The sequence below is a fragment of the Taurulus bubalis genome (genome assembly GCF_910589615.1).
Source record: "Taurulus bubalis genome assembly, chromosome: 10".
In the NCBI taxonomy this organism is placed as follows: Eukaryota; Metazoa; Chordata; class Actinopteri; order Perciformes; family Cottidae; genus Taurulus; species Taurulus bubalis.
In genome coordinates, this window is record NC_136598.1 from 11,598,240 (window position 1) to 11,624,380 (window position 26,141).

The 26,141-nt window shown below is 45.8% G+C and overlaps 1 protein-coding gene across 1 annotated transcript; it reads right to left on the reverse strand.

Annotated features, from left to right (window-relative positions):
- Window positions 1–112: 112 nt before the first annotated feature.
- Window positions 113–25,559, reverse strand: axl (AXL receptor tyrosine kinase). Its single transcript, XM_079224600.1, has 20 exons — window positions 25,181–25,559; window positions 20,864–21,074; window positions 20,374–20,474; window positions 20,076–20,258; window positions 17,432–17,512; window positions 17,227–17,342; window positions 15,026–15,221; window positions 10,203–10,342; window positions 9,938–10,082; window positions 9,714–9,731; window positions 8,789–8,918; window positions 8,472–8,563; window positions 6,408–6,503; window positions 6,138–6,215; window positions 5,606–5,698; window positions 5,238–5,359; window positions 4,479–4,588; window positions 4,238–4,397; window positions 3,390–3,526; window positions 113–2,604 (listed from the first exon to the last, which is right to left on the reverse strand). Exons 1-20 carry the CDS (start codon window positions 25,329–25,331, stop codon window positions 2,151–2,153), a joined length of 2,814 nt encoding a protein of 937 aa, XP_079080726.1. The 5' UTR covers window positions 25,332–25,559; the 3' UTR covers window positions 113–2,150.
- Window positions 25,560–26,141: the final 582 nt, after the last annotated feature.

Here is a 26,141-nt window from a genome sequence, read left to right on the forward strand (position 1 = left end):
TGATCTTTCAAAAGGATATGTCAGCTTGCTGTATAATAATGAATATGAATTATTTCGGCTGTATTGAATCAATAAACATGAACGAACACACGTGATGCGGATGAGATTAACATTGACATCGAAGCTCAGCAAGAGAGCTTGTTCACGATGAACACGTTTATTTCTTATACAAAATACTGTGGGTACTGTATAAAACTTCTGTTTACAAATCAGCGACAGTATAAAGGCAGTTATAGTTCAGTCTTCTCCCAGTTCAACATGCCGGGAGAATACGGAATGAAAAATACTGGCTCTCTGAAAGGCACTGAAGAAGGAGTTGCTTGGGAGGATCCGTTTTTCTTTTTGTCCAAAGAACTGACGATGTTTAAACACACTGGTTGGTGCGACCCAGGATCTGCAGTCAGAATTGGTGAAACATTTGTGCAGCACCACAATCGATGCAGGACTTGATGATAAGACAGTACCAAAGGTATAGCGAGAAATGTAATCTGAACAAGGCATTTCAGTAATGCTAAAATATCACTGTATACTGATTCATATATATAAGTACCTTTTGACATCTGAGAAACACAGCGCCTCATTCGGGAAAAAACTAAAGCATAGATATATAGAGATTTATCTCTATATCTATCTATATATAGATATATCTATATATAAAAATAAGTGCATGCATGATGCAAAGTTGCAGCTAGTGAACCTCAAAGCAGATCACGCTCGCTGCTGCCTTCCGTCTCCTCCTCGTCAGGCGGCGAGGTTCATCACGTTCCCCGGCCTCCTGGCCGCCCCCGCGATGCTTTCGCAGGGTTTTATTCTCTGAATAAATGCAAGTGGGTGTTCCGTGTGAACTGATTTCATGAGAGGCGTCCGCAGGTCAACTGAACAGAGAGTATTTATAACATAAAATAAGAAGAAAAAAAAAAGTATGAAAGATATACAAATTACAAACAAACATACAATGATATAAAAAAACATTAGTGCAAAGTTGTAGAAATACAAAAAAATATGCATTAAAAAAAGGAAATTACAAAATGTGTAATAACACTGTGCTTGAGCCAAAAGCAAAGGGGTGGAGCTTATCCTGCCGTTTGACTGGGGTAGTCCGTAATGTCTGTACCGTCCATCAGTCCATCCACCTGCCTCTGATTGTTCGTACCTCAACAAGTACCTCTGTCCCTCTTGGTTTGACCAGTACCTCTGTTCCCGTCGAGCAAAGTCTCAGGTTCCTGAAGGTGTGAAGGACTTTCACAGGCGTCTCTCCTGCTCATTGTGCTTAACTAGCAGTATGACCCGGAGCGCTACATTGGGCCTTCATGCAAACTACTGTGGATGATGGACGGAAAGGTCCCAAAAGCCTGCGGTGGAATTGTATTATCTTTGTAAATTTTGGTCTCTTTAATTCTTTTGTTGTTACTTATTTAAAAAATATATATATTTCATTTTATATTCTGTTACTGCTATTGGGAAAAAGTCTCCTAACTTCAGGTTTGGGGAACGTGAGTTGAGGGATTTCTGTCGTTAAACTCTTCTTACTGTCCTTCATAAACTGTAAAAGATAACAAAAGACTGAAGAGTAATTTTCATCAGATGGTGACACATTCATATTGTTGCTTTGCACAGAAGCAGAGGCTCAGAGGGGGGAGGGTTCTCCGTCAGAGGAACACGTTCCTTGGCCTTCACATTGGTGTTCAGGCCTCTGAGTGTGTTTGGCTGTGGACTTAGCCTGGCAGTGTCTGAGCTGGTTTCACAGAGACTTGTTGTAGCTTAATCACACGGAGGATGTCGGCTCTGCTGTATACAGGTACCTGTGCAGATCTGCTCTTTTATTGCTATCGCGACTGGGAATGCGTTTCTCTGATTGTACTGCAGTGTTTGTGGGCTACAATGTGTGCTCTAGACCTGATCCCCCACTGTGACTTACTTTTACACCCACTTAGAAAATGTGCTCATTTCAGAAGAGAGAGGAAATAATCCTGATCCTTCACTTCCTCGGAATGCCTTCGGCAGTGTGTGCATTTGTGCAAAAATCTGTATGTTGGGGCACATTAGGGTTTCTTACAGTCAGCAGCAAGAGGCTGGATCTCAGTTATTGGACTGGGGTTAAAGGGCCGCACGCTTTGGCGGTGACGAGTCATGTTTTAACAGTGGAGCCATCACTGCCAGGGAATTTTCCTGGACGCGTCTTCCAGCAGCTCCACAGTCGGGGTGGGAGCTGGCGTGGGGTTGGGAGTGGAGCGGCAGGACGGTTGTAGAGGCAGTGTGGCCGTGGAGGACGACACCGGCATGTCCAGGCTCTCCAGGGAGTCCGAGAGGACTCGGTTGGTCTCGTGCTGCGGACAGAGGACGTAGCGGTTGGGGTGGTGGACCTCCACGGTGGTCACGGAGTCCAGGCCCTTCAGGCAGAGAGGGGAAGGCCCGCTGGCGGGGTCGCGGCCGCCGACAGCCCCGTGCTCCATGGAGGACTCGTCCATGTTGACGTACAGGATCTCGTCGGGGTCCTGAGTGTCCGGCAGATCCTCAAGGGCCTTTTCCAGCTCGCAGCGCATGCGCTCGAATGAGGGGCGGTCCTTGGGGCTCAGCAGCCAGCAGGAGAACATCAGGGCGTAGCTGCAGAGGATGAGGGAATGTTCACTTGATACTTAAAACATGTGAAAACCATTAACACTTTGAGTGGGTGCAGTCGTTGCATAACCTTTTCCGAGAATTAAACTGTGACATATTTTGTCATTTGTTTGGACAAGACGGTACAGATTATAGTTAATCATTTGTTTTTCTTCTCACAAACTTCCAGATAACATATTAATATATTAATTAATTGTTAATTAATTAAGATGTATTGTTATTAATATGCCTGGATTTCTCTAGTAACAATTATATCTCTTCCATCTTTTCATGCTCAAAAAATGAATTGGTAGGAACCTGCCGGCATTGAAAATGATCAGAATTATCCTTATAATTAACACCAAATTATACATTACCTTCTCTGGAAAATCATTAAGGACATCATTGGACATCATTAAGAAACCAAAGAACTTTAAAAAATCTATTTAAAAGTTGCTTTTCAAAGTGCTGCTTAACAAGTTACGGTGGAAAGTGTAGCCTACAAAAAACCTCATTCAAATATCAGTCATACGCTTATAGTGAGGAATGGTGTAAGCTTTTCCAATTTGGGAAAATGGTTCGGTATAAGTTTAAGTGTTTATCCAAGAGTCTAGGAAAACATGTCATCATCAGAGCTCCTTGAAAAGAAGATAGACTTTAGATATGTTCTAGCCTCCAGCCTTGACGGCTTAAAAAAGGTATTTCTAATCAGGAAGATTACTTCATTATCAGCTGCCGGCTATCAGAGTGCGTCTCGTGAGGAATGTGAGAGTGAAGGAGCCGACACTCACATGTTGTCCAGACAGTCCGGAGGCTGTTTGAGACGGTTTCCTTGTCTCAAGTAATCATAAATCTCACTGTTTTCCACGCCGGGGTACGGAGTCTGGCCCCGCGTGGCGATCTCCCACATGGTGACTCCAAACGACCACTTAGGGAGAAAACAGTGGAGAGGGGTTAAATAAGGTCTGAACTACCTTTAGCTTTTACACACCTTGCCACACACTTGGAGTAAAAATAACTCAAATTATATTGTTTTTGTAACTTTGCATTGATTTCTTGGAGGGTAAACTTTACTATAACAGCTTCATGCCTCACTCATCCCACATGACGGTAGCCTTAAAGCAACAGTCACCCAACATCTACTTTGTACTACACTCAGCCCCTGTAGACATGACATGACTAAAGGCTATACACAGTACTTTATTCCTTGGCAGATAACTATTCCAGTTTTGACAATGGAAGAAAACACAGAAAGGCTCAGTATGTTTAAAACCCTTGTTGTTAAAATATGGATAAAATTCAGTGCTTCCATTTGGTGATGTCACTCTCCTAGAAACATTTCCCGCTTCAAGTAATGTAATTCAACATGTGTTTGTGAAATAATGATGATTAGGAAACACTATGTAGGGTCATGCATTATCCTGCTGGATGCTATCGGCCCTGTTCAGACGGAGCACATATTAGCAGCCTGGGGGCTGGTCATTGTTTGAAAATAAATTATTAACCTTGTGGGGACCGGTCCCCAGATAGGAGGTTGAACTGGTTGAACAATGTTGAACTGAATTGGGTCTAAACCAAACACACACACACACACACACACACACACACACACACACACACACACAGCAGGTTAACTCACCACATCACTCTTGGTGGTGTAGACGCGGTCGGCCAAGCTTTCGATCGCGATCCATTTGACGGGCATCTTTGAGATCCGGCCCTGCCTGTAGTAGTCTCCGTTGTAGATCTTCTTGGAGAGGCCAAAGTCAGCCACACAGACATTCATGTTCTCGTTCAGCCTGAGGCAGAGAAACCGCAGTGTTAGACATACGGGAACCGAGAGAATAGAAAAGTGGAACCGGGTTGAGGGTTGTGCTTACATGCAGTTGCGAGCGGCGAGGTCTCTGTGGATGAAGTTCTTGCTGCTGAGGTACTCCATCCCTCGGGCAATATCGGTCATGAACTTTACCAGCATTTGAGACGGAAGGTACTGCAGGACAGCACAGAGACAACAGGTTTTGGTCACACACACACACACACAGACACACACACACACACACACACACAGAGGCCACTTCTTTCCCGCCCAGTAGAGGGAGCCAGAGTCCGGCCTGAACTGAACCCTTCCTGCTCCGGATACTAACAGCCTCCTCCTGAGGGGAAGAACAGGGCTCCAGCGCTGCTGTGTTTTTGAATGATTGCAGAAACTCATGGACATGTTACAACATTCTGCGGGATTCTTGCTTTGATTAGGCCTGTGTTTCTCAACCCCCGGCTCTCCGGGGACTTACTACGTGTAATAGTTCTTGATAAAAAAATAAAAAAACATCTCAACCGTTATTAAGAGAAGCTGCGGAGAGCAACGACAGACACGTATCTTGTGTTTTCATGATCTCACAGAGTACACGCTGCCAACAAACAAGGTGTATGTGGGGACTGTAATAAATACATGACGTCTTTGCTGACCTTTGGGTCCCTTTTTGCTTACAGTGAACTTATCAACCTCGAACCCATTAAGCTGTTAGTGTGTGACTTTGTGTGACTTGTGTGTGTGTGTGTGTGTGTGTGTGTGTGTGTGTCTGTGTGTGTGCCGCTGACTCTGTGCTTTCATTGCTTTTATTGTGTGAGATCGGACTTACCACGGGACAGTCTCCCAGCCTTGAGTAGAGCAGATAGCTGTGCAGGTCTCCATGCTTCATATAGGGCAGGATGACCACGGGGGAGGGGTAACCTTCACTCTCCACAGTCTGCAGACACACACCTGTGAAAACACAGCGGCTTAGTATTCGACACATAGCCGACATACATCTCCTGTGCTCATAGAAGTTAACGCAAAGTCTCAAAACAGCTCTGCCTTGGATTTGCTAATTAAAGACGCGTGTATTTTGAAGGGTCACTTCACCCAAATTACCAAAAATAAACATGTTGCCACTTACTTCTTGTGGTATTTAGACATGCACAAAGTTATGGTTTTATTTGCTCATGTTTTTAGATAATCCTGTCTCACCCAGCAGCCTCATGACGTTGCGATGGTCAAACTCTTTCATGCAGGCGGCCTCGCGGAGAAAGTCTTCCATCTCTGAGCGGGTACAGATGGCAACTGGGGAGGAGACAATATATACTATGAGCTGATGTGGTTTTATACGATGAGCTGTACACACCGCCAGGTTGAGAAGTCGCAAGGGTCAGAAATATGCTTGATTTGATACTTGATTTAAATTCTATAGTTGAAACTGGCAAAAGTCTCAAAATGTCCCAGTCTAATACCCCTAAAAATTCATCTTTTCCCCCTGAACTTTGGAGTCCACGATTGTCTATACTTTGCCACTGCGATCAATGTCAATGTGGGGTCAACTTTTCCTTCCGCCAATATTCTTCCCAAGCTGAGTCGTTGACTGTTTTCCGATCAAAAACTGAAAATCTTTGTCCCCCAACACTTGTTAATCTCCGACCCGAGGGGATGTCCATCAATTGGCTTGTGTTCCCAGGATGAAGGGATTCATTGTGGGGATTGCTGAGTACTTTCCCTGTCTACTCACTCTTCATAGTCTTCACAGCAACTTTGAGAGCAGCCTCCTCCTGAGTCAGCAGCCCCTCCATCACAGAGCCAAACTCCCCTGAAGAAAGATGAAAACACCATCACTCAGTTTGGATGCAACAACGAGACAAAAATGACTTGTCATAAGTGGAAAGCCAACATTAGTGCTCTGGCGGATAATACCATACTATATACCAACTCTAATATATTACGCCACGTTGAATATTAACCCCAGTCTGTCCTTGTAATAACGACCAGAACAAAGCAGTACCTTCTCCCAACGTCTTTCCCAGGGTTAGTTTGTGTCGGTCCACCATCACGTCTTGGAGCTTCTGCTTCAGCTCGTCGCTGATGCCCAGGCTGTTCACTGAGTAAAGGAAAAACAATGAGGAATTTTAATGATGTGTGCGAGGCCCAAAGCAATTTAATGAGCAGCGCAGAAAAAGAGAGAAAAACAGCGTGATGGTAAAACCACGATGCACGACGCTGAGCCAAGAACAAAGTGTTGATAAACACTGCCAGCTTGGATAACAATGAAGACAGGACTATAACTAAATGAAACCACCCGACTATTTGTAAAACTCAGTGGAGTTTATATCTTGTTTTGCTTTTTTATTGCAGAAGAATGACGTTTGAAGTGAGCTTAGTGTTGCATTATTTGGCTTTGTAATAATGTAATAGATGATTCAGTATTTAAAAAAATACTCTAAATGTACATTTGTATACCTTTCAAAAAGGCTTACAATTTGAGTCAAAGCTTCAAACAAAATTTAGTAAAAGCAAAACAAATCCGGAAGTAAAAATACCAACTTGAACTTCAGAGTAAAAAACAATACAAAAATAAAGACTAAATCAGTCAAAAGTCAATTGTGCATAGAGGGTCTGACTGTCCCCTTCGACCATTTTTCAGGATTGGGACACGTGACCATGTGATCCTGCAGGGGTCCCGACTGGGGAGCTGAGGGCAGAGGATTTGAGCTGGTTTTAAAACATCCCTGGCTCTCTGCAACCAGCTGGCTGTCATTGAGCTCTACGTCGGCGAGCAGATTGAGCTACAGACGTTCGCTCTGTTTCCACATCTGGGCCGGTGTATGACAAGGCAATGACATGCAGCAGATCCCTCGTCCAGCTGCTGCTACAATATCAATCTGCCGTGCATCCAACAACAATGTGCTCAGTCCACAGGCATGTTCCAACACATGCTGGAGCGACCAGACATTAGCTGATGCGTGCCATGAACCCGGAGCCTGTTTTTTTCCTCGACTGTGTCCTGAGAATTGGTCCCGAAACACTGGTCAGCATCAGCAGCATAAATCCCGCCCAAATCCCTCCAATCTGACCCCTTCCTTTCTTCCCAGCGAGCCCCCCCCAACCTCAATTCTTTCTGAGTACACATAATCTCCACATCTTTTTTTTTTTTTTGGGCTGCTCTCATTTTACGCACTGATTAACTTTTTTTGTGCTGCGGCAAGCTGAGACTTGCGTATGAGAGGTTCGACATAAATATCGCACGTACATCTGGGACGATGTCGCGGACTCGAATGTGACCCAGCTGTGTGAAATTCTAGCTTGCACGCTGTGTTCACAGGTACGTATCTCTGTCTGTTATCCCCAGGAGTTTAAGAGCTTGCTGGTGATGGCACGCGAACCAGTGCGAACCACATGCTTCCACCAGTACAAGGTCGTAGCTCCACCTGGACGTGACCTCCAGTCAGAGAAGGTCAGGTCCCACCTCGTCTGTTGTTAAAGGCTGCTTTAAATCTGAAATCTCATTCACAGGAGGTGTACGTTGATGTTATATTCATTTCACCTTCCCCTGGTCCCCTGACAGTAAAATGTAGCCAGATTTAAATCTGCCGTTCACGCCTGGCCACACAGGACACAGCTCCACCAATGGATTTACTGACCATCTAATTGTTGTGATTATAAAAAAAGATAAAGCATTGCTGTACAGATCATAAGGGTTGTTGTGGAGTATGTCAGCTGACTCGAACACTCCAGGGCTAGCTACTTTTCACAGCTGTGGGGAATGAATTAACCCTGCGTTCCTGCCTTTGATCTACCTAGGAAACGCGATTCCTGTCTTGAAATGCAGAGAACAGAACGGTCACTGTGTGCCAAAGGAGATCCTTCCATCAAAGTGTCATATCCAAGCCCAGAGCATGAGGATGATGCTGTTCTGCTGCTTTTTTGTGTGTGTATCGCTATCTATCCCGGGGACATGGGCAGGTTTGGGCACGCTGAGAGACATGTTTCTCGCTGCTTTAGGGACAGTCAGGAGGGATTATAAATCTTCCCGACTGACATGCAGGGGGCCGGGAAGGAGGGAACTCACGTGTCGCTTCCGTGGTCCTGCGGCTGTAGGTGCGACGAGCGCGGTACCGGACCACCAGCTCTCCGCTCTCCATCATGGGTTCGAACGCCTCCCTGCGGACGCAAACACGCATCGTAAAGATCAGGACAAATCACAATGAGAGGCCTCTTCCTGGTAGATCGTATAAACACAGCTGTCTTCTACTCCGTCCAAAATGTGTCAGCATGCATGCAAAAGTGAGGCAACAGGGTCAGGGAGAATTTTTGGTTTGGCACCGCAATCGCGTCCCTCCCTTCCTTCAACCCAGGAGGAGCGCCAGCAGTGGCTCATATACGCACCCAAAACGTGTCTCCTTGCGCCGCAGCTTGGCCACGTAAACAGCCATGAGCACAGCTATGGACACGGCGCCGGCGACTGCCATCACCACATACCACCAGTGCCAGGAAAAGGCCGGGGGCGAGGACGGACCTGGGGGGAAGGGAGACGGATGAGGGTTTAGTCATGTGGGTCCTTTAGCATGATGGAGCCCCATAAAGTGACATTGTGATTTATTTGATCCACTAAACTGCTTCATGGGGTGCCACAGAGCCAGTGTACACTTTGAAATGCTCAATTCCCTTTCTTCATTCCATGTTTATCACATGTTTGTAGTAGCGTCTCGCGAGGCTTGTAAAAAAAAACAGTGTTTATTACACACATGTACGGCATTATTGTGAGGAAAACTATGTTCCCTCACTCTCAAAACATGCACTTGGTCTTCGTGCTGTCCCGTGTCCCCTAAGCCGCTGCTTTTCTTTCACAACCTCTACCCAAAGTTTTCAACTTGTCCTCTGAATTCCCCTCACCCAACTTCCCCTGAATCTTTTTTTATCTGCCATTCTTGTTGTTTGAATTGTCTGTCTGGCTCTATTAGACTAAGCAAGCAGAGATGCTGCAGTGTTCCTGCCCGTTATAAATATTTATGATGCGTCTCCCCATTCACTCCCCCCTCCTCTTCCCCCGCCTTTCTCTCTGAGATCCTCTCTTCTCTTTTTTTCCTCTTCCTTCCCCCTTTTTTTGTGCCTGAGATACAGAGGAAGGAACTCTCAGGCTCACGGAGGAACTCAGTGACAGAGAATAAGAAAGACAAGAAGTTTTGTTGGGGAAAAAAACAACAATCCCATGAGCTCACTTCCACTGTCACTGTGTCATTATGTGTCACTGCGGGGGGTCACAGCAGAGCGTGTTTGAAAGTTTGTCTGTGAAAAGCCGGTCATTACTCACCTCTAAATTCCTCCATTTCTGTGGGATTTAAAGAAAACAAAAACAAACAGTCAATATGTTTGCACGGGCACTGGTTTAGCTCTGCAGAATATATATGAAACATTTTTAAATCCTGCTAAAGTTAAAGTCAGATTACTTCTTACAAAATGAAAATGAAAATAAAAAGAGGAACCTTGAAAGGTTTGATATTTTCATTGGCAGTTTTGTCACTTCTTGTCACTCACCAGGAGCAATAAGAGTCAGGGTCTGTGTGGGGGTCCAGGGTCCTTGGCCCGCCCCTGTATAGGCGCACACCCGAAAAGACACATTGGACAGGGGGACGGACAGGTTGATTGACAGCTCGGTGTCTAGGGCGGTGTCCACGGTAAGCTGTCAGAGAAAGGAAAGCAGGAGACGATCAGAATGAAGCAGATTCAACATCTTGTATCTTTCAGAGCAACGTCAGACACCATCACACCGTGCGCTTAGATGTGAGCGTCCCAGACTGACCTGATGCGTGGCAGGCGTGCTGTAGTCCACCAGGTAGCCCTGGAGCTCTCCATTCAGCTTCCCCGGAGGCCCCTCCCATGTCAACAGCACCTCTGTCCCGTTCAGCGCTGCGCTTACGTTGACCGGTGGGTTTTCTGGCACTGAAACACAAAGCGGCAAAAACAGGGCTTGAAGGCGTTTCACTTCTCACCCGGTTTCATGGATTTTTTGTACTTGTTGTTGTTGTTGTTCTCAGGGCGCGGCGGCGTACGTGCCGAAAAAGACTCTGGGTATGAATGAGGAACCCGCTGTGACTGTGGGCTGAGTGGCCAGGGGCCAGTGGGCTCGGAGGAAGGGGAGGGGGTTAGCCAGGCGTGTGCCGTTTTGACAGCCTGCAGCCTCGAGGGTGTGGACAACTAATGCAGCTGGAGGTAGAAGATGTCAGAGAATGTGGGGAATTCAGCTTCATTAGGATGAGAGATACTAAAAGCTAAGAGGCGCTTAGCCGAGTTCAGAAGCCTTGCTTGAACACACCCGCTGTGTTTCCCTCCTTCACGCTGTCCCCCCCTCTTCTGTCCATTCCTATTTCTGCTTCACACTCTGGTCTTTTTCTTTTCTGTCTCTCTGGAGCAGAGAGTGAAGACAAAAAGGCTGCTGGCAGCAGAAACACCCAGAGGAGAGGAAACCTAGCTGAAGAAATGCTAGAAGTAGCGAGAGGAATGTATGCGTGTGTGTGTGTGTGTGCGCGTGTGTGTGTGTGTGTGTGTGTGTGTGTGTGCGTGTGTGTGTGTGAGACGCTCTGAACGGCACAGAAATCCAAGAACTTTTTCACAAGGAGGAGACAGCGCTGATTTTCTTTGTTGCCGTTTGAGTTGGGGCTCTCTTTGTCTCTGGAGTCACACAAACTGGCTGGACACACACACACACACACACACACACACACACACACACACACACACACACACACACACACACACACACACACAGTATGAGTTTGGGAAACATGGCCCAGCCTATATGGATGATGTTATCAGGAAACGTTTGGCGTATGATTGTTTCCACATGCGGCCCCTGCTCTGCCTGCCAGCGGCAACGAAAACAACTTCCAAGTGCGTCGCCTCCACCGATGATCCGTCATCTCCCTCTCTCTGCCTCCTTCTCCACCCCTTTGTTCTTGTTCTCCCTTTTTTCCTTCCCTCTTCGTCTCTCTCTCTCTCTCTCTCTCTCCCTGTCTCCCATCCAACAATGACGTAAAACTGTGTGTAATAAAGGGGGAAAAAACTGTTGAAAAAGCTGCAGTTGAGAGATTTGGGGAGTTTGAAAACCCAAACCAAAAAACTACATGTTGGAAATGACAGAGAGAAAACTACATGTTCCTTTGTCTTCCACATGGAAGCAGCCAGGGCTTGGCAAGAAGCTGAGCAACAAACACTTTTGAGCCACAATTAGTTCACAGCAGACGTGGTTAACATCTGCACCCCCGGCTTCACGACTACCGTGTCAAGCTATTGGAGAAGCAGTGCAACCAGTCGTAACCATTTCAACATCGCTTCTCTTTCTGCGCGCTTCGTCTCGTCCTCCGCTTGGGTCAACACGTGGATGGAAAAGGGTCAACCCTCAGCCAAAAGCATTGACTCATAACCCTGGGATCTGGAGTTTCTTCTAAATAAATGAAAACAAACTCAGCGCTACCCGGGAAAACAAGTTTCCCAGATCAGTCAGAGCATGAATGTTAGTGTCATCAAAATATGTCTCGTTTCAACTTTCATGGCAGAACAGACTGTCTTTCTTTGGCCAACGGAGTCCTTTGTGTGTTTTTTTTTTTGCTGGCAGTAGTATTAAACAAGATTAAATGTGAATAATGTGTGTGTGTGTGTGTGTGTGTGTGTGTGTGTGTGTTGTCCTGCATAGGTGTGACTTAGGGCGGTGAGTTTGGGTATCTCGTAACTCTGGATTCCTTCTGGCGTCATAGGGGTACAGACAGATGTGTAGAGGGACTCAGGAGTCCCTTATTGCCTAACAAAGTACGTAAAAAGTACACAATAACTCTTGTCACGTGTTGCCACACCCGGCCTTTGTCCATTCATTGTGTTTGTTTCTTGGAAAGGTGCCTTTCTGGAGTTAGGAAACATGCGTTTACGGAATAAATATGTCAAAAATAATGCCATAATGCCAATAGTTGCAGTATTTAGGATTCAGGGGCTGACACGGGTCGTCTCACTTCCTCTTCCACCGAACAGACCCCCCCCCCCCCTCTTTATGTTCTCTCATCCTCCGGGGAAAAAAGTGAGCTTTGGGAAAATAGCTAAATGAGTGTTTTCTCAAAGCACCCCCCTTCCCTCGTTTCCTTGCTCGCTCGTCTATCCATTTCTTGCCTTCTCCCACCGTCAACCCCCCCACCCCTTTTGGGTTTTTTTCCCACAGTGCCTATAGCTGTGTGCTCTGGAAAGGGAAATCAGAGGTCATCTGAGGTCAAAAAGAAGGGGGGGAAATGAAAGATGAAGGCGTGAAGATGGAAGATTGGTTTCAGAAAAAAACAACTTGTTTGCTTGTTTGATGCAGGCAAATAAATTCCACAGAGCTGTTTGTAGGATTTGAGGTTGGAAAAGACCACTGCAACTAAATGAGAGCCCGGTAGCACCGTCTACTCGAGGGAAATGGAGGATGGATATGAGAACAACAACGAAAAAGAGCTGGCAGGAGAAGAGTCTGTAATGAAGTGAAAAACATGAGAATTCAAGGGAGGAGCAGCAAACGGAACGGTCTGTTCCAGAATGAGACGTGGAAAGACATAGTGAGGCACATATCTTCACAACTTCTTCATGAGAAACAAATGGAGCAGAATGAAGCGCGGGAAACAAAAGAATTTGTAGAACAGTAGAGCCTCATGAGTTTAAACACAGTCTGCAGCCTTGCAACCGAAGAGATGTGGAATATGTGTCTACCTCTCCCCTCCATCCTCTCATTCCCGCTGACCTTCAACGCCTCCTGAACCACCTTTGACCACCAGCTGAATCTTATCTTCTGCTTTTTAAAATGTGTTCATCCTCTGACTCATGAGGACAAGTGCAGAAAGAGAGAGGGAGAGAGAGAGCTGCTGGAGATGAAACATAATGGTCGAAAAGGATGTTACATAAATTGCCGAAACAGAGGATTATTTTTCCACTAAAACAAAACTTTGAACTTTGTTGAATAGAGAACTGAAACTTGAAAATCCCGACTGCAGCCAGAGTATATCTCATAACCACTTTTTGTCCTTCTCCTTTACAGAAGTGCTACTTCTCCTTTTTCCTTTTTATTCGAAACGCTATGTGCTAAGTGTTTTCGTATTGTGAGCGGCTTCCACGATGGAAAGCCCCCATCATCCCTCCAGTGGCACGTCTCTCCTCTTAGCTGTTTCCATTCCTATTCATCCAGGGATAGAGACAGCATGAGCTGGCATGGAAAATCCCACCTCAGTTTAAACTCAAACACACGGCAGCCTAGCATTACAGTGTGGACGGAGCGCTGCAATCCTCACTAAGGCCTTTCAGGATTATTTTAACGTCCACCCTCTCCCTCTTCCCGCCCCCGCCTACTCCGTCCCTGCAGTCCCAGTCAACCCTCCACCTCAAGAGTTTACATTTGAAAGCTCGTAGAGGTACAGTGACTGGCGTCTGGTATTCTTCATACACACAGACTTAAGTTGGAGGGGCACAGGAAGGAACATAATGACTAACAGTGCACTGTAACTTGACTCTGACTCGTTGTTATGCTGCAGAATAGAGCTGAAAAGCAGCTGACAGAAATAAAGCTGCAAAACACGCTCAGAAAATAATGTCTTGAGGCAAAAAAATATCTAAAGAAATTCTTTAAAAATGGATTTAGTGTCCATGATAGTTTAGAGTATCCTTTTACAAACGTCACTGTCTTTCACTAACGTCAAATACTCATGAATGTGACATCCCAGACAGAGACCACTAGTGACTGTGGAGCTAATGGCAGCTTGAATTAGAGATCATTAGCAACATATTAGCTACAGTCCAGGAGCCATTAATCACTGCCTGAGCAAAAAAATAAAAGTTTCAATATAGCTTGACTTGAGATTTAAAGGATATTTTTCATTTTTCCATGTTGAAAAAGTGGACGTTCATTGACGGTGAGAAGTTGCCCCAAGTGATAACATTGTAATTTAATGATGTGTGTACGCTGCCGTATGCAATACTGGACCAATTGAAAAAATGGTTGTCACCTTTAGTCACTTAGACAAAAAAGAAATGGAAAAATAGGGTCCATGTTAAAAAATACAGAAGTTTAATTTAGGCTTCGCAATTTTGACCGAGTAAAATCTCAAAGCAATAAGAAAGCAACGGGAAATCTTTCATATTTAAACATTATGCCTGCATATTGATGGTACTTGTCTTAAGGATTTAAAATACACTAAAACAACTTTGAAATGTTCAAATGCTGCATCAGTTGCAATTTGCCTATTAACACTAAAGACTAAAGCACACTCCAGTGGCATTTTAAGCAGAAATAAATACAGTTTAATTCTCACGGTACGTCCATTTTATATAGGATACACAAAGGACTGCATACGTAATACTTATACTTAATACTTAATAAAATGATTCGTGGCACAGGCCCAAACGCCCTTAAAAGTGGCACACTGGAGCCTGCTAGCTGCGGCGTAGCTTGTTTCTTGCACTGGTAATGTACACAGCAGGAGTGGGAGGAGACTTGGACTCAATCAGTAGCCAGATAGCACAGCCTTGACCTGGACTCACTTCAGATGCAGTGACCCGACACACACACACACTTCCAGGGTGAAAACAAACATCTCCTCAGTCAGCCAGAAGCCTCACCTCCTTCTTTGGTGCGTAGCTCCACCCAGGGCGACCAGTCAGACGGGCCCTGGCTGCTGTGGCAGGCCACCCTGACAGCATAGAGGCTGTGGGGCTCCAGCTCCCCGATGAAGTGCGTGGCTGGTGGGACGTTCACGTTCTGGTTGTGCATCATCTTATCTGGGCCTGCTGTGGAGGACTCTCCCGAATGTTTGGCCTGGAACATTTAGATAGTAAACTTACAGTTGTTACATTGTTTAATCATTTGTATTCACCACTTTGACAGCCGAATACAAAATGTGCTGCTACATATCATTTACTTGGGAAACCTTTATAGTGGATTTCAGATTGTGTGGCCAGATTATGATTGTAATCTGTTTCATTGCTTTTCAGTGCCAACAGATCTCAAATCTCAAGCCAATGGCAGATACAGCAGAAGGAGAGCTGGTGAATGAATCATCATTTTAAGCAGAGCAACATAATTTTTTTGTGATTGATTCAAATGAGAAGTGTGGCCTTAAGCAATACCACGTCTATGAGGTACTTCCTAATAAGCAATACTATAATGGTTACATTAATGCAGTTGTATTTGGGGTCTCTACTAGAACCTGCTTTAACGCTCAGTCTTATTTACAGTTTGTAGGTGGGTTTAGGCGCTCCAGATACCCAAATGTATGTCAATAAGCCCGGAAAAAGGTAGTTCTTCATAATATGTCCCAGAAAGTATGAGTTTATTGAATAGAGAAACTTTTAACCCTGTTTGTGTAATCAAAATTATGTATTTAAAGTAGTGGTGGTGGGGGATGGTCACTAAGTGTTAATTGCCAGAAAGGGTGTAAAAGTTGCTGTATTGCTGTGTCGAGCATGATCCAGCCTCAGTGAGCTGCACTAAAAGCAGAACCCATCGGCTCAGAATCCCAGGAAGAAACCTGCTGTCTCTGCAAACTCACTGTGGTAAACACGTTTAAAGCGGAACACATAAGCAAGGGCAAAAATCCTGGATTGCAGCAATCTTAAAAAAAAAAACACCATTAAAGTTGCCAGTCTGGAGCATTATTGTGGCTCCTGCAGGCTACTGGCTGCACTTCACAAGGTGGGCTTTACAGTAAGAGCTGGGGGCAGGTAGATAATGGCCACACAAACAGATTAGGTGTGTGTGTGTGTGTGTGTGTGTGTGTGTGTGTGTGTGTGTGTGTGTGTGTGTGTGTGTGTGTGTGTGTGTGTGTGTGTGTGTGTGTTCAGCTGGTGCTGCTGTGCTCTGCTTTGACAATGCCTTTTTTTTAAACAACATGGGTATTCAGAGGCAGCTGGGTGGGAGAGTTTCTCCTCATGGCGTGAGTTAGGTGGTGTGACGTCCCAAGGAATATTAAGTTGTATGAATGAGGACTGTGAGAAATGAGAGCGAGTCATTCAGGACCCGATGAATCACCGGCCCGCCTGCAAACAAGTGTGTTTAATCTAACCGTGCAGCTCAGCTCTGAGTCACACTTGATTGGCCGCATTCCCCTTGTATGGCTCAGACCCGCAATACCTGCTGTCACTGCACTTCCCCGGTTTCCTTCTTTCTATCCTTCCTATTGTCTTTCTTTCTTTTTTTGTGTGCCTCCTTTGTGCAGCACAGTAACATCTCTCTGCTCTCTCTGCTCTGGAGCTTTTTTCTCCCCCAATGTTTCTCTTCGGCCCCATAATGAACAGTTAAATTCAGATTTTTTTTGCCCCGTTTCTGCCGAAGCCGGCCCCTCGCCTTGTTCCCCAGTGTGGGTGAGGAAGGGGGGGAGCAAGAACAGACGAGAGGTATGAGGGGCAGCTTTATTAGAACCAGACGTTTAGGGGTGTTGCTGCTGCACTGCTCACTCTCTTTCAGCTACGAGCTGCAGTGGCCGCAGAGCAGGAGAGTGGCAGAGAGACACTGACACACACAAAGAGAGAGAGAGAGAGGGAGTGGTGCTACACAAGATTAGTCCAGGAGGCCATTCTCCCAGAGCGAAACCTGATCCACTGGTACAAGAATAAAGCAGGGAGGGGTGGAGGATGAGTTAAGAGAAGAAAAGAGAAGAAAGCTCCTCTTTTCTTTAAAAAATATGGCCGACAAAAGGTAGAGAGTTCCGCAAATATAGGCGGTAAGAGTGATGTGTTTGTTTAGCGTGCAGGTCAGGACAGTCGGCAGTGACTTGTTCTCTCAGCTAGTGGCGGTGCTCTTCCTCCCCTCACGTTCATCTCACCTGAACAGTGCAGCGAATTATTGGGTAATCGCCTCCAAAACCGAGCTGCCATGCTAAACGGAGACTGGTCGGTGTGATCTCCACGGCTCTCAGGTTCTGAGGCTGGGACGGGAGAACTAAAGAAAGACACAAAAAGACGTAATAAAACATGTATATGAAGATATAACTACAACAGCGTTGAAGCAGGAGTGCTCGTGACACCTACCTGTGATGGTTCCAGATCCAGAGGTGGCCACTCCTTTGCGGTTATGGGCCTCACAAGAAAAAGTGCTGGTCCGGTTCAAACCTGCACAGAAGAAAAACAAGACAACATGCGCGTGTGAATGGGGGGACATCCGGGGTGTGCTTTTAAAACCAAGAGTCCTTGCTCAGCATGCTGAGTTGCACATAATGTCGGCGTGAGAAGCGATGTGAAACTTCAGACTGGAGTGAGAATAATGCGAGGGTGATAGTTTCCATAAAGTCAGGTGAACTCTCGGTGTCAACAGTGTTGCGATGAGGTTCCGGGCGTCATTGTGCGTTTGTGGATGTGAAAGTGCACGTTTGAGAGATTGGCCTGTGCAATAAACATATCAAATCTTGCATTTCGTCAAAATCGGACAAGTCGCGGTCATTTAAAAGGAAGAGATCTGTAAAACATGTGAGTCACAGTCCCGCCACAGCTACCGGATTTTCTTGCATTTGATATATTGTTTGCTGTCCCATTACCCACCCTTAGCTTTAATGCAAAGCCTTGATCCGTACACATTTTCACTGTTTTAAGACTTTTTTTTTAATCCAGCTATGTTGTCTGACGTAGAAGATAAATATAACTGAAAATAATGGCTACAAGAATGCACAGTGAGCACTGATCGGTTTGGGTTGGATCGGTGCAACACTTGGTTGAAAAGGTTTAGTCTGGTTAACATTTAACTGTTGTTAAATACATTGTTATTTGTAATCTGACGTCTACAAATTCTTCAAATCACAGCTTCGCACAAAGTCTTAGAATGTGGAACATGACTTTATATACATATAAAAAAATAAACTTCCTCTTAAACTTAAGAATCTCTTTCCCTAAAAAGGCTGCATGATTGTGGTTCTCGCCGTGTACTTCTGAGAACAAAGAGAGTGGGTCGTGTTGAGGGTCCAGGTGTAAAAAGGCTGAGCTGCTGCCTTGGTGAGGCTGGGGCTCCTCTGAAGGGGCCCAAACGCACACACACACACACACACACACACACACACACACACACACACACACACACAAACACACACACACACACGCTGACATCCAACAGTGAATGAGTCCTCACAAAGTGACTCACAGCGTGCTCACTCACTCGAACCCTTCTACAACACAACACAACCCCCCACCCCCCACCACATACACACACACACACACACATTGCAACATACTGCAACATGTGACATTCAAGTTTTTACCACTGGTTATCTAACACTCCGACATTGTCAATCAGCCACGAGCACAGAAGCGCGCAGTGTGTGTCGCTCTGCGCTGACGGCACCATGCCTCCATTGTGCTGTGGCCGGAAAAAGAACAGGGGGTACGATCCTCGCTGGGTGAAGCGGGAGGATTGTGAGAGAGGAAAAGGAGGGCGGGAGGGATGACCGCTGGCCATGTGGGAGAATGAAGTGCTCATTGGGCCTCTCGAGATTGCGCCACTCACCCTTCTGGACCTCTGATCTGAGATGCTGAAACCAATGAATGTTTAAGAATTTTTGATGGACAATAAACATTCTAGTACTTCCTTTTAGTTTAATCTTTAAGAGAACTTTAGGAATTCAATTCAAATGTGGATGGAGACTACCACCACACCTGAAGCTACTAGGAGATGTGTTGCCCTGGATTTATTAATGCTCTGAATGTACATTGAGCCGTTTCTCTTTACGGTTTACAGCATAATATGAGTATTTGTCTTTAGACCCGTGGTCAGCCAGGGCAGCTGCCCATTCCAGAGATGTGAGTGTATTTACCATCAAAACATCATCGGAGCCAGCCCGCTCCGATGAGTCAAACCAGATCCTTCGACCCATTGCTCCCTCCCTCCCTCTGACTCAGCCTGCTCTTCCTGTCCTCCTACCACTGGACTTAACACAGGCCAGCTATCTGGCAGGCAGCTGTGGTTTGCATTCAAGCTTCTGTCTTTTATCTCCTTGTGCCCATCTATTCATCTCCCTCTAGTAGGCCCTCTCGCGCCCGCTGCTCTGCCTTTACCCGTCAACCACAAGGCATGTCCCCCAAATGGATCCGCTGGCACCGTGCCAGCCAGCCCTCTTCTGTGGGGAGGGTGGTTATTTTGGTGGTTTTGTTTAAACCACCGAGGGGGGATTTGGAAGCCTTTGAACCTATAGAGGATGGTTTCTGTGTCGCTTTTGAGGCAGTACATTATAATCAGTCCAACTACATTCAATTAAAAAACAATAATTTTGAAATGGTCTTCTTTCTAGTTATTTAAAAAACCTACTACTTGAGCCCACAAGCTGCTGACAGCAACGTCTTGACCACTGTAGTACTGAAATGATCACTCAATTAATTGAGTAATCGTCAATAGCTTTGATTATCAATTAATTTTTAATGCCCAAAAAACGTTCTGATTCCAACTTTTCTGATGTTTATTTTTTTTGTAATCTAATTGTAAACTGAACATCTTTGTGTTTTGGATCCTCCAGGTCCCACTGGATAGCTCACGGCGGCGGTTACAGCTGATAAAGCCGTTGCGGCCAACACCATCGTCGCAGAAAGGTGACCCTTGAGGAGTTGATTGAGGCTGCATGTTTTAGTGGGTGTGACTTTAAGCTGTGTGCACGCGACCTCGACTGCTCAGCTAACAGAGGGCGGCGGACGATACCTGTGAGGTTGAGCGTGGAGGGCGACAGAGCCACCGCGTCCTTCAGGGAGTTGAGAGGAGCGCCGTCCTGCAGCCAGATGACTCTGACCGGCTCTGGTGGTCCGTGGGCCACACAGCTCAGGCTCAGGGAGACGTTGGCTACGATAGACATGTGCTGGGGCTCCACGGAGAAATGAGGAAGGCCTGAGAGGGAATGAATTCGCTGAATCAGGGTCTCGACTCAACTTCTAAAATACAACTGTGGTGCTTATTTTTGGAGCTGTCTCTGTGTAGACCAGAGAGCTGCAGATTAACTCACCCTCCAGCTGAAGGCTCCCCTCCTCAGACATTGTCTGGTGGCTTTCGGATAGAACAGCACATCGATAGGCACCCATGTCGGGGAGCTGGACCTTCTCAATACTGTTGTGTGCATAAATATTTATGACGTTAAATAAAGATCAAGCATGACAACCCAAACTGATACAAACTGGATGATGGAGGCAGAAACGGTCAGAGCCTGATTACTTTCTTTGCACATTTTGCAGTGCAATCATACCAGGATTATAAGAATTTGCTCGGGTTATGCCATTTATGTCATTTCAAACTGCTCCACACCAGCTGGAAGTCAACGTGGTGATGCAATCCAGTACGGTGAAAGGATAGAGTGGGGGAACAGGAAATAAATCCAATGGCAGTAGAGGCATGAGGCTGGGCGTGGCTGCCCTCACAGACGGATGAACCTTTATTTTCTGAAACTCGTGACAAAAGCGACTCGCCTGTGCACGACAGAGAACAAACCCGCCGCCTACCTGAGCGTGCTCATGATCGTCCAGCTGTTGCCACCGGTGTGGACTTGGAACTGGTTGGTGTCGGCGTAAAGAAGCGGCACGTCGTCCCTCAGCCAGAGCACATCGGGGGGGTCCTCTTCCTCGGCCCCCGTGCCCTTCAGGGTGCAGTGCATTGTGACAGGTTTGCCCAGCGAGGAGATGATGGTGCTGGGGCTCCGCTCGAACTCCAGATCTTTGATTCAGAGAGAGAGAGAGAGAGAGAGAGAGAGAGAGAGAGAGGGGATAGGGAGATAAATCATTAGAGGTTAACTAAAAGGGCAAATAAAGACTTTACAAACAGTAGACATTTAAAAAAACTCTTTATTTTAAAACTACAGCCAGCTTTCCTTCAGTTACCCCGATAGAAAATGCTGACCTCGAACTTTTTAACTCACCACTTTATATGTAATATGCCTCTTATATCAATTTTACTTATTTTGATTTATGACTTTATTTTTAAATAGTAATAGTGTTTTCTTAAGGATGGCTATCTCCTTGGTTTTCTAGATAATTTCTAAGTTTATTTCATTATTGCTGTTATTATTTGTATTAATGTGAGGATCATTGATAGAGGTAGATGTGCGGGGGGGGGGGGGGAGAAATGTAAATAAATATATATTTCAGAAGACAAACAGTTCTATGCTGTTAGATCTGAGGTCATGCTGGCTCCCAAATGACATTGGAATTTGACATTGGAAAGCACTGAATATCTTTTGCATTTCAGTGTCTCAAAAATGTTGGATGTTTGTTTTCTTCTTTATTAAGAAAAAGATAATGCAATTTGTTTTAAACATTGATATATTCACAAGGACTCTTGTGAACACAGTCAAATCAAATAGTTTGTTTTGTCCAAAAATGTTTCTCAATTTAAAATGACACAAAAAACACAGAGGAGCAGCAAATCTTGTAATAATAATAATAATGCATTTAATTTATATAGCGCTTTTCGTAGTACTCAAAGACACTTTACAAAACATTTTTAAAATCATCCTAAAAGCTATACAATAAAAAAAATAAAAAAAATAAATAAAAAAAGAACATAGAGCACACAATCACACATTAAAAGCAGTTCTGAAGAGTTTTGATCTGTGCTTTGAATATGGAAAGGTCAGTGCAGTCTCGGATGAGTTTGGGCAGAGAGTTCCAAAGGGAGGGAGCAGCTAAGGAGCTCTGTCACCCCATGTCTGAGAAGCTGTAGCCATCCCACGTTTGGTTTAATGAACGGCTTAAAGGCTTAATCAATTACCAAAGTTCTTGTTGACTTATCAAATTAACCAACTGATCTTCTCACCACTAAAAACCTCAGCGTTGATTTATGGTGGACCGGTTTGACTTGATAACACGTGATAACACACAGGTGTGTTTCTCCCCCCACACCGCACTGAGTCGCTCTCCTCGAGCCGAAGGCCGGACCTGAGGAGGACAGAGCTGATACTGGGACAAAGGCTCCTTGTTGGAGGCCGCTCAGTGTCGGAGCACAGAGGGCTCAACACAAACACTGAACGTATTCAGGCCGTCTCGCCAACCGCAGAGATGGGCCCTCGCAGGTCGTCCGCCACGACATCCTTTAAAAAGGTGGTACTTTCTCTCAACTTTAAGACATTCAACAGAAGCAAGAGGCATTCCTGCTGATGCTGAGGGGGAAAGGCATGCATGCTGTGTCTAAGACTGTCACAGCCTCGATCTAAAACACAAAGTTGGCAAGGACTCATGGGCATGGATCTCTCCTGCAGGAATCTTTCCTCTACGGCATCATATAAAAATGCTGAGCGTCCACAGAGCATGCCAAGGCTCTCCACAACTCCGTGATGAAATAATAGGAGAATGTGCAAACTTGGCCTCCGCAAGAGAATAAATTGGCCCTTGTTTCGCAGAGCGACGCCCGTGAAGATTTTTCTCAAGCTTGTCAGCCCACCCTCCTAGTCTGTTTCATGGCCCGACCTTCGACCTCTGACCCCCCCGGAGCCCATCTCACCCAAACACACACATAATTCAGCCGCTGAAGTCAGACATGTAGTGTAAACAGCGAACTTTGGCAGCACCCGTTTTACCCGTAAGCAGAACATCCCCTCGGTTCTGTAAATGTGCATGTAATCAACACACACACACACACACACACACACACACACACACACACACACACACACACACACACACACACACACACACACACACAGTGTTCAAAGAAGCTTCTTCTGGGCGATAAACAAAGGGGCCCCACCGAGTCCCTGCCTCACCGCCTCTCTGCCTCTGTGTGCTTTTTTGGAGTTAAAAGTCATTCCTCCCTTTATTTTTAAGCTTGGCCGAGCCCTTTCATGAATCAGCGTGGCCCTGACTTTGTTTTTTGTCTCAGTGCCATGTTGAACAAAAGGAGCCCTACTTTCTTTCTCTGTCTCTCAGAGCGGCATTCATTTCATAATAAGCTTGTAAAACCTTTTTATGAGAATGCAGAGGTAGACGGTAGAGAGAGCAGGCCCTGGTTAAACTTTGTGTGTGTGTGTGTGTGTGTGTGTGTGTGTGTGTGTGTGGCCCGTCTCCAGTGATTAATTTGTGCTTCACTACTCCATCTCCTCCCTTTTGTCCCCCAAACTCCCTCGAGGTCCCACACTCTTTTTTTCATGATCTCCCTCCTTCCACCCCGTCTCTACTCCTACTCTCTCTCTCTCTCTCTCTCTCTCTCTCTCTCTCTCTCTCTCTCATACAAAATGGTAAATGTCAGAGGACAGGCACATACCAAAAATACTCGACACAGTCCGAGCATTTGTCTTCCCCTCACTCCCTCCTTTCATCTTTCTGGCTTTTTAACGCTATACGGAACTCAGGCCCCTCCATTCACTGCCGGGCCTTTGCCCTTTTCTCCTTTCGCCTCCCTTTTCATGCCATTCTTCGGATTCATCGCTGCACATTCCCCCCCCCCCCCTCCACTCCGCCCTAGCCCCCTTTTACACCATCCATCATTCCGATGCTTGAGTCAGAGTCAGACCGGCTCTGACTCACAAACCAAAGCCCCCCGCCACAAACACACCCTCCTCATCCCTCACATCCCCTCTCACTTCTGGGCCATCCCTGCATCCGAATAGGAACTGAGCCGTCGATAAAAATAAAATAAAAACCAGTTTTAGAGCATCTGCCTGAGCTTATAAATCTCAGCGGTGTCTCGCTACGTCTGTCCCTCCTGGTTGTACATCTGCTGAGGGCAGAGGTACAGCTCCCGCAGAGACAGCGTGACCGTAATGGTCAAAACACATGAGCCAACAGGTGGAGGCCCCTGAGGGGACCCCGTGTTTTCGACCCACTGGGGTTGTAGCAGCCTAACTTGATTGTTAGAACAGATCAGGACTTCTGAGGGATGGATGGTTACAGACCACTAGGGATGCTACTGAAGATTGTTTTCATTATTGACTTATCTGACAATTATTTTCACAATTAATAGTTTTGTCAGTGTCAGACAACAGGGATAAAGTGACATCTTTAAATGTCTTGTATGGCCAAGTCCAAAACCCAAATATATTCAGTTTAATATGATTTAAAAGAGAGACAAGAAGGAGATCTCCATGTTCCAGATGCTGAAAACAGCATTGTCTGCCATTTCTGCATTAAAAATTACTTTCAATATTATGTATACACACAATTGATTAGTCGACCAATGGTTGCAGGCATGTAGACAAGCAGGAGTTGAGGATCAAAACATCTCTCTGTGTTGCTCAGCTACATGCCTGTGAACTGAGTTTCCAGTGTATTCATTCTCTCACTTCCCAGCAGGATTTATTTTAAGCCCTTTCCCTGCCTGGAATGCATCTCTCGAAATTCCACAGTATTCTGGAAAGAAAGAAAACACTGGATACTGGTTTGTTCCCAGCAATAGTACAAAATAATGATAATATATATATATATATATATATATATATATATATATATATATATATATATATATATATATATATATATATATTTAAGTATGCACCTGATCTAAACAAAATAAACATCAACCCTCTGACCTCTGGAGGAAAACAAACTCCTGCATCACCTCTTACCGCTGTCACGTTGAGCTCGAGCCCCCATCGAGCACGCGAAACTAATCTTTTACTCGTCTCTGAGTGCTTTATGAGTGCAATGAATTCCTTCATGTTGGCCAGATGTTGAACTCACGCGCAGCTGTGGTTGCGCTCGCCTCCCCAAAGCAAACGTGTTTAATGAGTTTAGAGCAGAAAGCGGACTCGGCTAATTGCTCGTTACTGTGTTTTCCCTCTGAAGCTGACACACCACATACTATTATCAGTGCCAAATGAAAACCTTTACCTGTCAGTGTTCCGCCGGTTACCGGCCTGCAAGCCGAGAAGAAGACGGCGAGGATCAGGAAGGACCACTTGTACTCGCTCATGGTGTCCCCTGCTCTAAGAAGGGGCTTCAGAAGAAGAGCAGTCATCTTGGAAACGTCCCCGGACTCCATCACCGCATCTCAGCAGCTCCGAGAACCCCAAAGTTGTGGTGTGTGGAGGAGGAAAAAAAGTTTGACTGTGACTCCAGCCGATGCTGCAAGTGTGTGCCGATTATCCACGGATGAGCCCAAAAAGTAAACCGGATCCCGTCGTTTTCGGTTCCCCTTTTCCTTTTTTAAACGAAACAGAATGTTAAAAACTGCTCCAAAGCCTTGTCGCTGTTCTCCTTCCTGCTGTTGTTTTGGTTGATCCCGACACTGTCCGCTAAACTTGCCCCAAGAAGAAAAAGCGCACGACAACAACACAAAAAGGCGCTCCGAACTTTCCGGCCGCCGATCAACTTGACCAAATCTATTTCTGGCAGACCGAGGGAGTGAAACAACAGTGTTTCCCGCAGTGCTTCGTCCTCCGCGTCTCTCCTGCCCCACCGGTTCCCTCACACTCCCTCATACATTTCCTCTTGGCTCTTTCTCTCCCCTCTCTCCCCTCTTCAAACAGGATTCAAATTCCTCAACTCAAAGTTCTTTCCACCCTCCTCCTCCTCCTCCTCCTCCGCCCGAGTCTCCCTCCTTTTCTCAGGGGATGTGAGAAACCCCGCGGCATGCTGATTGTCTCAGCACAATCCCCCCATTCGCTTTTTTAATTACGCACAGGATCCCCTGAAGTTGTAAAATAGTGTAGTTTATCACCCCGTTTCCCGCTGGAAACAAAGTGTGTGTGTCAGTCTGCGGCAGAGCCGGACCTGCGCACTGGCCGAGAGGATCAACAACATAACAGGTAGCATTAAGTCATGGCAGAGAATAAACGAGACACATTGTCAT

Bases quoted from the DNA above. Each gene is read 5' to 3' on its own strand.
- axl (XM_079224600.1), bottom strand. From the start codon at position 25,331: ATGGAGTCCGGGGACGTTTCCAAGATGACTGCTCTTCTTCTGAAGCCC. The intron at 10,343-15,025 runs GTGAGGCTTCTG...TTTGTGTTTCAG, and splicing joins GCTACGCACCAAAGAAGGAG to TGCCAGAAAACCCACCGGTC. The intron at 2,605-3,389 runs GTGAGTGTCGGC...CATCCTCTGCAG, and splicing joins CCGGACTGTCTGGACAACAT to CTACGCCCTGATGTTCTCCT.